Raw genomic sequence first — 16,752 nt, forward strand, 5'->3', positions numbered from 1 at the left:
ACCTTGTAGAACGCCTTACTGAAGTCCATATAGATCACATCTACCACTCTACCCTCATCAATCCTCTTTGTTACTTCCTCAAAAAACTCAATCAAGTTTGAGAGACATGATTTCCCACGCACAAAGCCATGTTGACTATCCCGAATCAGTCCTTGCCTTTCCAAACACATGTACATCCTGTCCCTCAGGATTCCCTCCAACGACTTGCCCACCACTTACGTTAGGCTCACCAGTCTATAGTTCGCTGGCTTGTCCTTACCACCCTTAAAAAGTGGCACCACATTTGCCAACCTCCAGTCTTCCGACACCTCACCTGTGACTATCGATGATACAAATATCTCAGCAACAGGCCCAGCAATCACTTCTCTAGCTTCCCACAGAGTTCTAGGGTACACCGGATCAGGTCCTGGGAATTTATCCACTTTTAGGCGGTTTCAAGACATGCAGCACTTCCTCCTCTGTAGTCTGGACATTTTGCAAGGTGTCACCATCTACTTCGCTACAGTCTATATCTTCCATATCCTTTTCCACAGTAAATACTGATGCAAAATACTTGTTTAGTATCTCCCCATTTTCGATGGCTCCACACAAAGGCCGCCTTGCTGATCTTTCAGGGGCCCTATTCTCTCTCTAGTTACCCTTTTGTCCTTGATATATATGTAAAAAAACTCTGATTTTTCTTAATTCTATTTTCCAAAGCTATCTCATGTCCCCGTTTGCCCTGCTGATTTCCCTCTTAATTTTATTTCTACTTCCTTTATACTCTAAGGATTCACTCGATCTATCTTGTCAATACCCTACATATGCTTCCTTTTTCTTAACCAAACCCTCAATTTCTTTAGTCATCCAGCATTCCCTATACCTACCAGCCTTTCCTTTCACCCTAACAGGAATATACTCTCTCTGGATTCTTGTTATCTCATTTCTGAAGGCTTCCCATTTTTCAGCCATTCCTTTATCCGCAAACATCCAATTAGCTTTCGAAAGTTCTTGCCTAATACGGTCAAAATTGGCCTTTCTCAAATTTACAATCTGGTCGATCCTTTTCCATCACTATTTTAAATCTAATAGAATTATGGTCGCTGGCCCCAAAGTGCTCCCCCACTGAGACCTCAGTCACCTACCCTGCCTTATTTCCCAAAACTAAGTCAAGTTTTGCACTTTCTCTACTAGGTACATCCACATACTGAATCAGAAAATCGACTTGCACACACTTGACAAATTCCTCTCTATCTGAACACTTACACTGGGACTGCCATAGTGTTATGTTTGGAAAGTTAAAATGACCTATCATAACCACCCTAATTTTCTTACAGATAGCTAAGATCATGGACAGGTTGGACCAAAGGGTCTGTTTCCTTGCTGTACATCTCTATGACTCTATGATCTCCTTACAAGTTTGTTTCTCAATTTCCCTCTGACTATTGGAGGGGTCTATAATACAATCCCAATAATACAATCCTCCCTTTCTTATTTCTCAGTTCCACCCAAATAACTTCCCTGGATGTATTTCCAGTAATATCGTCCCTCAGCACAGCTGTAATGCTTTCCTTTATCAAAAATACCACCCCCCTCCTCTCTTGCCTCCCTTTCTATCCATCCTGTAGCACTTGTATCCTGGAACATTAAGCTGCCAGTCCTGCCCATCCCTGAGCCATGTTTCCGTAATTGCTATGATATCCCAGTCCCATGTTCCTAACCATGCCCTGAGTTCATCTGCCTTCCCTGTTAGGCCCCTTGCATTGAAATAAATGCAGTTTAATTTATTAGTCCTACCTTGTCCCTGCCTTGACTGTTTGACTCGCTTCTCTTTTACGTCACATTCTCGAGATGACTTGAGGTTTAATATAAAAAAAGGTGGCATCTCAGCTCAAACAATGCATGAAAGGTGTGATGTTCGAGTCTGTCAGTATCCCAATCTTGAATTAGATTGGTTCTATTTCCAAAATAGGAATTTATAAAATGTTACATGGATTGACTGCCTGCAAATTGTGTGCTTTTTGAGCAAAATTGAATGGATCTGCAAATATAATTCTGCCAATACAAAGTCATCCCATAGAGTTGAGTGTGTGCATGCGTGAGAGAGTTTGATTGTGTGCATGAGAGTTTGTGTGGAGAGTGCATGTAAGCATGTGCGCATGCTTGGTAAAGTGTGTGTGATGGAGTATAAGCCTATCAGAGTGTTGGTGGAGTGTATGTGTGCGTGTGTGTCTGAGAGAGCTCTGAATAAAAGCAAGGGATTGAGTTTTGCTAAAACAAGGACGGGCAGGACTTGTACAGTTAATGGTAGGGCCCTGGGTTGTGTTGTAAAACAGAGAGACATGGGGGAATGGGGGGGGGCGGAGGAGGAGTTCGGTACATAGTTCTTTGAAAGTTGCATCACTGGTAGATAGGGTGGTGAAGAAGGCATTTAGCACAAATGCCTTCATTGTTCACACTGTTGAGTTTCGAAGTTGAGACAGCATGTTAAGGTTGTACAGAATGTTGGTGAGGCCATTTTAGAGTTCTGAGTACAGTTGTGGTGGCCCTGTAATAGGAAGAACTCTATTAGAGGGGATTCGGTAAAGATTCACCAGAACGTTGCCAGGACTGGAGGGTTTGAGTTATAAGGAGAGGGTGGAGCACAGGAGGTTTAGGGGTGACCTCATTGAGATTTATAAAATCTGAGGCGTGGAGGTAAGGATTATAGCAAAGGGCTGTTCCTTAGTGTCAGGGTGCTCAAAGCTGGGGGGCATATTGTTTTAACGTGAGAGGAGGGAGATTTAAAAGGAACCTGAAGGGCAACGTTTTGACAGAATGTTATTTGCATGTGGAATGAACTTGCTGAGGAAGTGGTAGATGCAGGTACAGCTACAGCTACAACATCTAAATGACATTTAGATGAGTACATGAATAGAAAGGTTGAGAGGGATATAGGTCAAATGCAGGCAAATGGGACTAGTTTAATTTGGGAATCCTGGTCGGTATGGACGAGTTGGACTGTGCTGTATATGAACCAGAAGTGATCTTATTCAAACCAGTAGAATTCTGAAAGGGGCCCGACAGGATAGATGCAGATAAAATTGTCCTTTGTTGGGGGTGTCATAGAATCCTGGCGACGTGGAAGCAGGCCGTTCGGCCCATCTATTCCATTCTGGCCCTCCGAAGAGCATCCCACCCATACCTACCCCCTTACTCTCTATTTCCCATGGCTAATCCATCCTAACTTGCACATCCCTGTCAATAGGACTCGGTGTGAGAACCTCTCCAGCTGTGTAGAAGACATCTTGAAACCCATCGTTCGGGGAACCCCTAGATTCCGTCACGACACTACAGATTTCTTAGAGATACTCAGCACCCATGGACCAGTCGAACCGGGAACATTCCTCGTCACAATGGATGTTTCAGCACTCTACACCAGCATCTCCCATAATGTCGGCATCGCGGCAACAGCCTTATTACTCAACACCAACAACTGCCAATCTCTGACCACCGTCCTACAACTCATCCACTTTATCCTTGAGCACAACGTCTTCACCTTTGACAACCAGTTCTTCATCCAGACAGATAGAACAGCCATGAGACCAAATTTGCACCCCAATATGCCAACATTTTCATGCACAGGTTCGAACAAGACTTCTTCTCTACGCAGGACCTCCAACCAACACTATACACCAGGTACATTGACGACATTTTCTTCTTCTGGACGCATGGAGAGGAGTCACGGAAAAAGCTACACAGTGATATCAACATGTTCCATCCCACCATCAAACTCATCTTGGACTATTCTCTACTATCTGTCTCATTCTTGGACACCTCCATCTCCATCAAGGATGGGCAACACCTCAGCACCACATACAACATCAAACCCACGGATAACCTCCCGATGCTACACTCAAAACAGCCATCCCCTAATGGACGAGACCTACGCATACACAGGATCTGTTCAGATGAGGAGGAACATGATGGGCACTTGGAAGTACTCAGGGATGCTTAACTCATTGACCGCCAGTTCTGACATGCCATGGTGAACCATGGGAAATGCATGGTTATAGTTTCATTGTAATAGAAGCAAGAGTAGGCCATTTGGCTCGTCCAGTCTGCTCTGCCATTCAATAAGATCATGGCTGATCTATCCATCGTCTCAGCTCCTCCTTAATATACTTAATGAAGCTGCCTCTACTGCTCCCTTGGGCAAAGAATTTCATAGATTCATGACTCTCTGGGAATAGTGGTTCCTCCTCCTTGCTGTTCTAAATCTACTCCCCCTAATCTTGAGGCCTGGTTCATCCACCAGCAGAAATGAGTGGATAGGGTAGGGCTACATTCCCACAGAGCAATGAATTCCCATTTCCTACCAAAATCCCAGATGTACTCACTTAGTTACTGTCTCACAATTGAAAGATTTTACTGTAACTTCTTCTGCTCCCAGTAAGGGCAAAACCTCTTTGAAAGTTGCTCAAAGTCCATTCTTCATAACCACATTTCTGCTTTCACCGAGGATGATTAGAGTCATATAGCATGGAAACAGACCCTTCAGTCCAGCACGTCCATACCAACCAGACATCCTAAATTAATCTCGTCTCATTTGCCAGCATTTGGACAGCATCTCTCTAAACCCTTTCTATTCATGTACTCAGCCAGATGCCTTTTAAATGTTGTAACTGTACCAGCCTCCTCTACTTCCTCTGTTAGTTTGTTCCATACATGCACCACCCTCTGCATGAAACAAATTGCCTTTCCTCACCCACCTTAAACCTATGCCCCTCTTGTTCTTGATTCCCCTTCCATGGGAACAAACCTTGACTATTCACCCTATTCATGCCCCATATAAACATCTAAGGTCACCTCAGCCTCCAATGCTCCAGGGAAAACATCCCTGGCCTACTCAGCCTCTCCCTGTAGCTTAAACTCACCAACTCCTGAAGAAGGGCTTGTGCCCGAAATGTCGATTCTCCTGTTCCTTGGATGCTGCCTGACTTGCTGCGCTTTTCCAGCAACACATTTTCAACTCTGGCAACAGCCTTGTAACTTTTCAGAACCCTTTCAAAGTTTCACAACATCTTTCCTATAGTAGAGAGACCAGAACTGAATACAGTATTCCAGAAGTGACCTCCAGTACTGCCTCAACATGACCTCCCAACTCCTATACGCAATCCACTGATCAATAAAAGAAAGCATACCAAACACTTTCTTCACTACCATCTCTACTTGTGACGCCACTTTCAAGGAACAATGAACCTACACTTCCTGTCTCTTGGTTCAGGAACACTCCCCAGGATCTGACCATTTAGTGTATAATTCCTGTCCCAATTTGCCTTTCCAAAATGCAACAGCTCACATTTCTCCAAATTAAACTCCATCTGCTATTCCTCAGCCCATTGGCCTATTAGATAAATTATCATTCGTAGTGAACTCGCTTTCCTCTCTTATTCCCGAGAAGCTGAAAATCTCTGTCCCACACACTCTCCCTCTATTTTTACTTTGCTGAACCTCATCCTGAAGGGTCTGGATCATGCCGATGAACAGGCCCACACTCAGGGGGAACTAATTGAAATATACAGAATACTGAACAGCCTGGCCAGAATGGACATTGGGAAGATGTTTCCACTGGTAGGAGAGACTAGGACCCGATAGCACAGCCTTAGAGCAAAGTGAAAACCTTTCAGAATGGAGGTAAGGAGAAACTTCATCAGCCTCTCCCTGTGGAATACATTGCCACAGAAGGCTGTGGAGGACAAGTCACTGAGGAAGTTTAAAACTGAGATAGATCAGTTCTTGAGTATCAAGAGGATTGAGGGTTACGGGAAGAAAGTGGAAGAATGGGGTTGAGAAACTCATCAGCCATGATAAAATGATGGAGAGAATAGCATAATTTCTGCTCCTATGTCTTGTGGTCTGTTGATGTCCTGGACACAGTGTCAGAATTGGGAGCAGGAGTAGGCCATTTGATCTTTCGAGCCTGGACCAGCATTGAACAGATCATAACTGGATATGAATCTACCTCCATCTAGGTGGATAGGCTGAGACTTTTTCACTGGAAGCAAGTGAGAGCTGCAGATGCTGGAGAGCAGAGTCGAGAGTGCAGTGCTGGAAAAGCACAGCAGGTCAGGGAGCATCTGAAAAGCAGGAAAATTGACATTTCGGGCATAGTCCTTCATCAGCACTCCTGTCAGTCTATTTTGCCAATTAAGACACAGACCTGGACCAACATTTCCCGAGTCTACCCCCTCCCTGGATTCGCTCCTTCTCCTTTCGGTTGCTGCAAGTCAACAATTAAACCCCAGAATGAAAAATATATAGAAAAGGGGGTGAGAAAAGAGAGTGTTGTATTCACAGATGTTAGACAGAGGAAGGAAGTTGCAGTCTGGGCTGAAGCTCAATCTTCGTTCTGAGAGAGTGGAGCAGCAGCAGCAGCTTCAGAAGCTCGTGGTCCACCTACTTTCAGACAGTAGGGAAGCTCTGATTAGCAAGAGGACAAGTCTCCTTCAGGTTCTCCAGTGCTCCTTATTGGTCCATCAAAAGAAGGTCTTGTGCCTTTTCTGCCGACAGCAAGGTACATGCCCAATGTTTTGGTGACACCACTGAACACGTGCCCTGCAACATGCTCTGTGGCGATACTAGTGTTACTGACAGATTTTAAGTGTCCAAATACCAAGAGGAGGAAAAAAAGGTGGAGCCACAATTTTCTTTCCCACATGGCTTGACATTTTATTGTTTTGGCATTTTGTCTGGCTGCTCAACTTTTTTGTTTTTTCCCCAGTGTCGCGGTGAAGTTCAGAATTAGAGGGCAGAGGTTTAGGTTGAGAATGGAAAGATATAAAAGATACCTAAGGGGCAATGTTTCCATGCAGAGTTTGGCGTGTGTATGGAAGGAGCTGCCAGAGGAAGTGGTGGAGGCTGGTGAAATTACAACATTGAAAAGGCATCTGGATGGGTATGTAACTAGGAAGGGTTTAGAGGGATATGAGCCAAGTGCTGGCAAATGGGACAAGATTAATTTAGGATATCTAGGAGAAAGTGAGGACTGCAGATGCTGGAGATTAGAGTTGAGCGTGTTGGAAAAGTACAGCAGGTCAGGCAGAATCCGAGGAGCAGGAGAATTTAAATTTTGGTGCATAAGCCCTTCTTCAGGAATCTTTTCTGAGGATGTAGAAATGCAGATCTGGATTGCAGGTCTGGGAAAATGAGGCTCTGAGGACTGACTGCTGGTAGAGTAGATGGCGGCATATGGCTGATAGTGTGGAGTGGAAATCCAGAAAAAGAATCGTTGTTGAAGGTTTCAGATTTGTAGTGTGTACTGGGTATCCTGTGCAGGTCCAAACTGGGTTGGTCTGAATGTGGGATCAGATGGTTCCGTAGGCAAACACTGAGAAAGAAGATGTGGCTGTGATAGTCAAACTGCTTGTGGATGTGGCTGAAGAAATTCAGGGCAGAGGAGAGGACTTGGGGGGGGGTTACAGTGAGAGAGGGACTCTCAGATCTTTGTAGACAGAGGAGGAGAACTTCTTCCAGGTAGGCATCCATGGAAGAGGCTTCGCAGTAATGTTGAAATCAACTAGGAGAAAGTGAGGACTGCAGATGCTGGGGATCAGATGCGAGAGTGTAGTGCTACAAAAGCACAGTAGGTCAGGCAGCTCCGAGGAGCAGGAGAATCGACGTTTCAGGCATAAGCCCTTCATCAGGCGGGCTTATGGCCGAAAGGACTCAAAAGATTCCTGATGAAGGGCTTATGTCCGAAACATCAATCCTCCTCCTCCTTGGATGCTGCCTGAGCTGCTGTGTTTTTCCAGCACTACATTGTCAATGTTAATTTTGGATATCTGGTCGGCATGGACGGGTTGGACCAAAGGGTCTGTACAACTCTATGACTCCAAATAATAAGAAGCATACTTTGACAAATTACAAACTACTGTACATCCATATTAACAAGACTTAGTACATCACATGCTTTACTAGCCATTCTCAAAAAGTCCTTCAATAATTGAGGAACATATACATGCTGTGCATAATCTCCTTCACTAGTATTTACACACTAACCTCAGCAATTGCACAAGTAATAGCACAAGTAAACAGCACAAGGATTTTTTAAAAAGTGAGGGTAAACAGCACAAGGATGAATAAAACAGTGAGGGTAAAAAGCAGATGGAAAGTGAGTGTAAAATATCACTATGACAGGACAGGCCCCACATTCCTTCCCCTCCGTCCCCCCCACAACCTGCCTCACCTTTCACCTCCCGGGCCCAGTACCTTCCAGGTGGCCCCATAGTTGACACAGGGGCCGCCCCACGACCAGTAGAACTCCACCACCCAGGCGGCCGACGAGTTCCCAAGCAGGCCCTTAACCCCATCCGCCTCCAGAATGCTCACCGGCTCCTGCCTGCTGTACAGCCGGCCGGTGTGGCCGTGACACAGCAGCTGCGCCAGGAAGGCGGCGGTGCCCAGTGACGGGTGTCTGCCCCGGGCCGCACGGCGCCATTTTCCTAACGGCCGCCCTCCCGCCGCTTCCCCGCTCGAGCGACTTCTCCTCCCAACCGCCTTCGCCCCCGCGTGACATCTGCACGGGTGGATGGGCGGGGCCGGGGGAGCCTCACCGTCACCAAGCAACAGCCACCTCGCGCTACAACTGCTCATTCACAAAAACAAACTCTCCTGTCTCGCTCTGCAGCTGCAGGGGGACACTGCTACGTTTTGAGGAGCCCTGTCTACATTGGGAAAGCTCAGTTCAAAGAGATATTCCGACATATTCGAAATGTCGTCATATCTAAAGGGGGAAATCTGCATTTTAAAGGGACATGGACATTTTAACGGGCTATTTCTGAAAATAAAGAGATTTAATGGATAAGAGCTCGTGGGTCCACAGTTAAAATGCTTTGAACAACCTTTTTTTTTATTTCCCTGCCTTCCCAGGATATAGAATTTCTCCCACCAGAAATTGTTTGCCCAGAAAAAAGTCCAGCAGGAATATGATTATGGAGCTATCAATAAAAATGTCTAATTTGGGTCACCCAACGTTATTAATGGAAGGACATATCTCTTCAAGGATACAGTTTGATTTGCCCATTCAAAATTCCTTGAATTTAAGGTGTTCCAATTGTAGTTTCAGTTATAATCCATTAAAAGCAGTATGCAGTCTCATCTGAGTGCAGAACCAACTCAAACTGACTGAACAACCGAAACAACATTTCTGTATGCACTTTAGATGTGACATCCTCTCTCCCTCTCTCTCTGTTGACCCAACAGCATTACCAGGGCTGGAAGTACCACCCTCGGAATACAATTGCTGATCTATAGTTTGCTTCTCCTGCTGAACATAAGGATTTAAAAGCTGCTAGCCTGATCCCGCACAATGCACAAAAACAGACTGTTCACCCATGTCTGCGCAGAGGATAATTTTCACTTGGAATGGATCACAAAATAACAACTCTTACCAGTCCCACAACTCATGAGTTTCCCATGGACAAAGTTAAAAATCGCACAACACCAGATTAGAATCCAACAGGTTTATTTGGAAGTAGTGGCTTTCGGAGCGCTCCTTCATCAGGTGGAGAAAAAGATCGTGATCACAGAATTTATAGCCAAAGGAGTCAAGTATCATGGAAATGTGATATATTAAACAATTTTAGATTAAATCTTTCATCTTTGATATGTTAATCCCTGAATCTGTTTTTAATTACCTTTTCAAGAATGTCATTTAAATTCAGAGTTTTTCTAATAACAGGTGTGAATTCTGTCTGGGTCCCAATGTTGAGTCAGACTGAGAAAGACTTTAAAATGGCACGAAGGGTACCTTTTTTTTTGCACAGAGTGGTTTGTGTGTGTCACAAATGTCCAGAAGAAGTGGTGGATGCAGCATTGAAATGACATTTGGATAAATACATGAATAGGAAAGGTTCAGAGGGGCATGGGCCAAACGCAGGCAGGTGGGACTATTTCGTTTGTGAGTATAGTCAGCACGGACTAGTTGGACTGAAGGGTCTATTTCTGTGCTGTATGACTCTGTAACTGTCCTATACTGGTCTTAAAATCATTTTCTTGCCTTTCCCCATAAACGTTCACTTATTTGATGTTCAAAAATCAGATGATGCAGCCTTGGATATATTCAATGACCCCCTAACTGCAGGAAGGCATTCGCACTTTACAGCAGAATTCCTCTTGCCAAAATACCACTTACCTTGCTGATTGCTTGCTGCACCTGTCTGACAACTGGCAGTGACTGGTGTAGAAGGACGCTGAGGCCCCTTTGTACATTCACACATCATTCCTGAGGAAGGGCTCGTGCCCGAAACGTCGACTCCCCTGCTCCTTGGATGCTGCCTGACCTACTGTGTTTTCCCAGCGCCACACTTTGACTCGGATCTCCAGCATCTGCAGTTCTCCCTTTCACCACATCCCAATACATCACGGTTTAAACAATACACCTCCTTTCTGCCTTTTTTCACAGCAAAGGCTACAACTTCACATTACGGTACTGCATTTACCATGTGTTTGCAAATTATGGTATTCTCTACATCAGGGAGACCGAGCGTAAACTTGGGAATGGTTCGCCGAGCATCGCAGCCGGGTCCGCAGAGACTGACCAGACCTCCCTGTCACCACCCATTTTAATTCTCCTTCCCATTCCCTTTCTGACATGACCATCTTTGGCCTCCTCCATTGCCACAACAAACTAAACCGCAACTTGGAGGAACAACACCCCATCTTCCACCTGGGCAGCCTACATCCCAGAGGACTCAACATCGAGTTCCCCAATTTCAAATAACTTCACTTCCCATCCCCCGATTCCCTTCTCAGCCTCGACCCCTCCTTTCCACTCCTCTCTGCCACCAACCAGATTCCATCCTCCCGTTGGCCAATCAGGTCGTACCCTCCACCTGTCTTCACCTATCCCCACTTCACCATCGTGTTCCCAGCACACCCTTTCTCTGTATCTCTCCCTGCACCCACCCCTAGTTATGAACAAAGGTTACACCACGATGTCGACTCCTCCACCTCCTGATGTTGCCTGGCTTGCTGTGTTCTTGCAGCCTCCTGCCTGTCTATTTTGCCCATTACGACACAGACCTGGAGCAACGTTTCCAGAGTCTGTCTCCTCCCATACTCACTCCCTTTCCTTTCAGTTTTTTCCAGACATCGATGAATGTGCCCAGTGTTTTGCTGACATCGGCAGGCATGTGTAATACGCTTTTTGGGGATGCGGGTGTTTATTAATACATTTTAAATGTCCAAATACCAATAGGGAAACCATTGACTGTCAGGTTCCTTTTAAATCTCTCTCCTCTCACCTTAAAGAAATATGTCCCCTGGCCTTGAGCTCATTTTAAAACCCCCTAGTTTTATGCTAAGGAAGAACCCTTTGCTATTCACCTTACCTCCACTCCTCATGATTTTATAAATCTCAATGAGGTCACCCGTCAGCCTCCTTCACTCCAGTGAAAGAAGTCCCAACCTCTCTTTAAAAAAAAAAGTACCTGATCCCTCACCCCCCCCATGTCTCTCTGTTTTACAACAGAACCCAGGGCCCTACCATTAACTGTCCATGTCCTGCCCTTCCTTGTTTTCACAAAACGCAAGCCCTTGTTTTTATCCATACCTCTCTCATACACACGCTCTCTCTCAGACACACAGACATACTCCCCCCAACACACTCGCAGGCTTATACTCCATCACACTCACAATTTACCTGCACGCACACAATCTTACATGCACACACTCACATTCTCTCATGAATGCACACACATAACTCTATGGGGTGAATTTGTATTGGCAGGATCATTCTTGCAGATACATTCAATTTTGCTCAAAGAGCACACAAACTGCAGGCAGTCAATCCATGTAATATTTTATAAATTCCTACTTTGGAAATAGAACCAGTCTGATTCAAGATTGGGATACTGAGACTCGAACCTCACACCTTTAAAGCATTGTCTGAACTGAGATGTCACCTATTTTTTATAAAACTTTAAGTCATCTCGAGAATGTGATTTAAAAGATTTATATTAATGAACCAAAACCTGCAACCCATCCTAAAAGATGAAAGAGTTAACAGCAATCTAGGTTTGTTCAATATACCCTATCAGTTGCATGACACTGATCTTTTGCTATGAAATCTGTGTCTTATTACCCTGGTCCACAGCTACCCGATGAAGGTGCAGCACTCCAAAAGTGAGTGCTTCCAAATAAACCTGTTGGACTATAACCTGGTGTTGGGAGATTTTTAACTTTATCCACCCCAGTCCAATACCGGCTCCTCCACATCATATCTCGTGAACACAGCCCACACCGTTCATTACACTTTACAATGCCAATGAAATGACTCACTCTGCACTCCTGAAAAATTCCCAATTTCTCAAGATACTAGCTACTCATTCACTGCTCCATTTGATATGCAACATTGGAAACTTAGTGCAGCAGCCTGAAAGAAATGAGCAGCTTTAAAAATTAAAACTCTTGGAGCTCAAAGCTTTCAATGAGAATCTGAGCCCGGCAGTAAGTTCGGGTAACCTTTATTGTGACCCAGCTTTGTCACAGCTTCAGAGCCCCACCCCAGCAAAAAAGCGTAGAAAAAGGAACTGCTTTTTAAACCGTTCAAAGCACACACACTCTCCACCCATCCCACCCCACCTTCTTTACTGTTTGTCACCACCAAGTTGTCCCTTTGTAACTGGATCCTTGGTACAGTGTAACTCGAAGGAAGGCCGCCTACTTGTGGAACGTTTCAGAGAACACCTCTGGGACACCCGGACCAACCAACCCAACCACCCAGTGGCTCAACACTTCAACTCCCCCTCCCACTCCTCCAAGGACATGCAGGTCCTTGGACTCCTCCATCGCCAGACCATAGCAACACGACGGCTGGAGGAAGAGCGCCTCCTCTTCCGCTGAGGAACCCTCAACCACAAGGGATGAACTCCTATTTCTCCAGTTTCCTCATTTCCTCTCCCCCCACCTTGTCTCCTTTCTAACCTGCAATCTTCTTCCTGACCTCTCCGCCCCCACCCCCACTCCGGCCTATCACCCTCACCTTAACCTCCGTCCACCTATCGCATTTCCAACGCCCCTCCTCCCTACCTTTTATCTTAGCCTGCTTGGCACACTTTCCTCATTCCTGAAGAAGAGCTCATGCCCGAAACGTCGATTCTCCTGCTCCTTGGATGCTGCCTGACCTGCTGCGCTTTTCCAGCAACACATTTTCAGCTCTGATCTCCAGCATCTGCAGTCCTCACTTTCTCCTCGAAGGAAGTATTGCCTCACTCAGCAAAAAGAAATTGTCAATTCAGGGTGCAATGCAGCTTCTTGATGAACAACCAGCAACGAAATGGTTAACGTCCCCAGGAAGGTGGGAGAAAAATGAAACATCAAGACATTAACACCAACACACTTCAGTCAAACATTTCTGCTCCCAGTAAGGGCAAAACATCCTGAAACTCCAGTCTTCACCATCAGATTTCTGCTTTCATAGAAGACGATTAAAGTCATACAGCACGGAAACAGACCCTTCGGTCCAACTTGTCTGTGCCAAACAGGCCGTATCCTAAATTAATCTAGTCCAATTTGCCTGGATGTGGTCCATATCCCTCTAAATCCTTTCTATCATGTACTCAACCAGATAACTTTTAAAATTCCCCTCTCACCTCAAACATATGCCCCTCTAGTTTTGGACTCCCCTACCCTGGGGTAAAGACCTTGGGTATTCACCCTATCCACGCCCCTTATGAATGTCGACATGGTCACCCCTCAGCCTCCGATGCTCCAGGGAAAATATCCCCGGTGAATTCAGCCTCTCCCTGTAGTTTAAACCCTCCAACTGTGGCAACAGCCTTGTCAATCTTTTCTGACCCCTTTCAAAGTTACACAATATATTTCCAATAACAGGGAGACCAGAAACAAATGCAGTCTTCCAAACATGGCCTGTACAGCTGCAACGTGACCTCCCAACTCCTATACTCAATGCTCTGACCAATAAAAGAAAGCGTACCAAATGCCTCCTTCACTATCCTGTCTACCAGTGACTCCACCTTCAACGAACTATGAGCTTGCACTCCAAGGTCTCTTTGTTCTGCAACACCCCTCTTAAGTGTTTCAGTCCTGCCTGCATTGCTTGACCAAAATGCAAACCACGCATTTTCATCTGCCACTCCTTGGCCCTTCAGCCCATCCAATCAATTCTAATTTATAGTGAACTCTATTTTTCCTCTCTTGTTCCCTAGAATTTGAAAATCTCCATCAGTTTGCTCAGCCTAATCCTTCCTGTACCACAATCTGAAGGGTCTGCTTCATGCTGGTTAACAGGTCCACACTTGGTGGGAGAGGGGTGTTCTAATTGAAACAAACAATACTGAATCCTGAACAGCGTGGACGTTGGGAAGATGTTTCCATTAGTTGGAGAGACTAGAACCAGTGGGCACAGCCTTAGAGTAAAGGGAAGACCTTTCAGAATGGTGGTGAGTGGTGAATCTATGGAATTCACTGCCACAGAAGGCTGTGGAGGCCTGGTCATTGAGGATATTTATGACTAAGATGGAGACTTTGAGTATCAAGGGGATAGAGGGTTACAGGGACAAAGTGAGAGAATGGGGTTGAGAAACCTATCAACCATTATTAAATGGTGGAACAGGCCCGATGGGCTGAATGGCCTAATTTCTGCTCCTATGTCCTATGGTCTCTTGCTGTCCTGGACACAGAGTGTGAGAATTGGAAGCAGGAGTAAGCTATTTGATCTTTCAAGCCTGCACCAGCATTCAACAGATCATAACTGGATATGAATCTGCCAACATCTACGTGGATAGGCTGGGACATTTTCACTGGAACATAAGAGGCTGAGAGTTGACCTTACAGAAGTTTATAACATCACAAGGGACATAGCTGAGTTGACCGCCGGGTATCCTTTCCCTAGGGTGGGGGTTTCAAGATTAGGCAGCAAATTTGAAGGTGAGAAGAGAAAGATTTTAAAAAGGCATGAAGGCTATCTTTTGTTTTATACACAGAGAGTAGTTTGTGTGTGGAATGAACATCCAGAGGAAGTGGTGGATGCAGGTACAGTTACAATGTTTAAAAGGCATTTGGATAAGTACATGAATAGGAAAGGTTTGGAGGGGCATGGGCCAAACACAGGCAGCTGTGACTAGTTTAGTTTGTGAGTATAGTCAGCACGGACTAGTTGGACTGAAGGGTCTGTTTCTGTGCTGTATGACTCTGTAACTGTCCTATACTGGTCTTAAAAACATTTTCTTGCCTTTCCCCATAAATGTTCACTTATTTGATGTTCAAAAATCAGATGAATGCAGCCTTGGATATATTCAATGACGCCCTAACTGCAGGAAGGCATTCGCACTTTACAGCAGAATTCCTCTTGCCAAAATACCACTTGCCTTGCTGATCGCTTGCTGCATCTGTCTGACAACTGGCAGTGACTGGTGTAGAAGGACACTGAGGCCCCTTTGTACATCCACGCATCATTCCTGATGAAGGGCTCGTGCCCGAAACGTCGACTCTCCTGCTTCTTGGATGCAGCTTGACCTGCTGTGCTTTTCCAATGCCACACTTTGACTCAGATCTCCAGCATCTGCAGTTCTCCCTTTCACCACATCCCAATACATCACGGTTTAAACAATACACCTCCTTTCTGCCTTTTTTCACAGCAAAGGCTATAACTTCACATTACGGTACTGCATTTGCCATGTGTTTGCAAATTGTGGTATTCTCTACATCGGGGAGACCGAGCGTAAACTTGGGAACGGTTCGCCGAGCATCGCAGCTGGGTCCGCAGAGGCTGACCAGACCTCCCCAGTCACCACCCATTTTAATTCCCCTTCCCACTCCCTTTCTGACATGACCATCTTTGGCCTGGACCAACGTTTCCAGAGTCTGTCCCCTCCCGTATTCACTCCCTTTCCTTTCAGTTTTTTCCAGACATTGATGAATATGCCCAGTGTTTTGCTGACATCGGCAGGCATGTGTAATACGCTTTTTGGGGATGCGGGTGTTTATTAATACATTTTAAATGTCCAAATGCCAATAGGGAAAAAAGGGTACAGCCACAATTGTTTTATTGCTTTTGCATTTTAAGACCATTCGGCCCATCGAGTCCACTCCGCCATTCAATCATGGCTGATAGGCATTTCAACTCCACTTACCCGCATTCTCCCCGTAGCCCTTAATTCCTTGTGATATCAAGAATTTATCAATCTCTGCCTTGAAGACATTTAGCGTCCCAGCCTCCACTGCACTCTGTGGCAATGAATTCCACAGGCCCACCACTCTCAGGCTGAAGAAATGTCTCCACATTTCTGTTCTGAATTTACCCCCTCTAATTCTAAGGCTGTGTCCACGGGTCCTAGTCTCCTCGCCTAACAGAAACAATTTCCTAGCGTCCACCCTCTCCAAGCCATGTATTATCTTGTAAGTTTCTATTAGATCTCCCCTTAATCTTCTAAACTCCAATGAATACAATCCCAGGATCCTCAGCCGTTCCTCATATGTTAGACCTACCATTCCAGGGATCATCCGTGTGAATCTCCGCTGGACACGATCCAGTGCCAGTATGTCCTTCCTGAGGTGTGGGAACCAAAACTGGACACAGTACTCCAAAAATGGAGCCTAACCAGAGCTTTATAAAGTCTCAGTAGCACAACAGTGCTTTTATATTCCAACCCTCTTGAGATAAATGACAACATTGCATTCGCTTTCTTAATCACAGAGGAGAAAGTGAGGTCTGCAGATGCTGGAGATCAAAGTTGAAACTTTATTGCTGGAACAGCACAGCAGGTCAGG

General features: G+C 45.4%; 2 protein-coding genes and 1 pseudogene across 6 annotated transcripts in view; 2 read left to right on the forward strand and 1 right to left on the reverse strand.

Moving 5' to 3' along the window:
* LOC122543552 (sulfhydryl oxidase 1-like) overlaps nucleotides 1–8,679 on the reverse strand; it is a 13,510-nt gene extending 4,831 nt beyond the window's left edge. Inside the window, exons 1-2 of one of the 5 annotated variants that reach the window (XM_043682365.1) lie at nucleotides 8,207–8,662; nucleotides 6,431–6,494 (exon numbers count right to left, since the gene is read on the reverse strand). In XM_043682365.1, the coding sequence (XP_043538300.1) occupies nucleotides 6,446–6,494; nucleotides 8,207–8,613 (456 nt within the window). In that variant the 5' untranslated portion in view covers nucleotides 8,614–8,662 and the 3' untranslated portion in view covers nucleotides 6,431–6,445. Of the gene's footprint in view, nucleotides 1–6,430; nucleotides 6,495–6,609; nucleotides 6,635–8,206 lie in introns of those variants that run through there. The other 4 variants (XM_043682368.1, XM_043682370.1, XM_043682367.1 and 1 more) reach the window with 4 other exon arrangements.
* The window catches only part of LOC122543651 (zinc finger protein 91-like), a 331,816-nt gene that overhangs the window by 141,732 nt on the left and 173,332 nt on the right, over nucleotides 1–16,752 (forward strand). The window lies entirely within an intron of this gene.
* LOC122543649 overlaps nucleotides 1–16,752 on the forward strand; it is a 36,346-nt pseudogene that overhangs the window by 13,149 nt on the left and 6,445 nt on the right.

The sequence above is a fragment of the Chiloscyllium plagiosum genome, chromosome 44 (assembly GCF_004010195.1).
Source record: "Chiloscyllium plagiosum isolate BGI_BamShark_2017 chromosome 44, ASM401019v2, whole genome shotgun sequence".
In the NCBI taxonomy this organism is placed as follows: Eukaryota; Metazoa; Chordata; class Chondrichthyes; order Orectolobiformes; family Hemiscylliidae; genus Chiloscyllium; species Chiloscyllium plagiosum.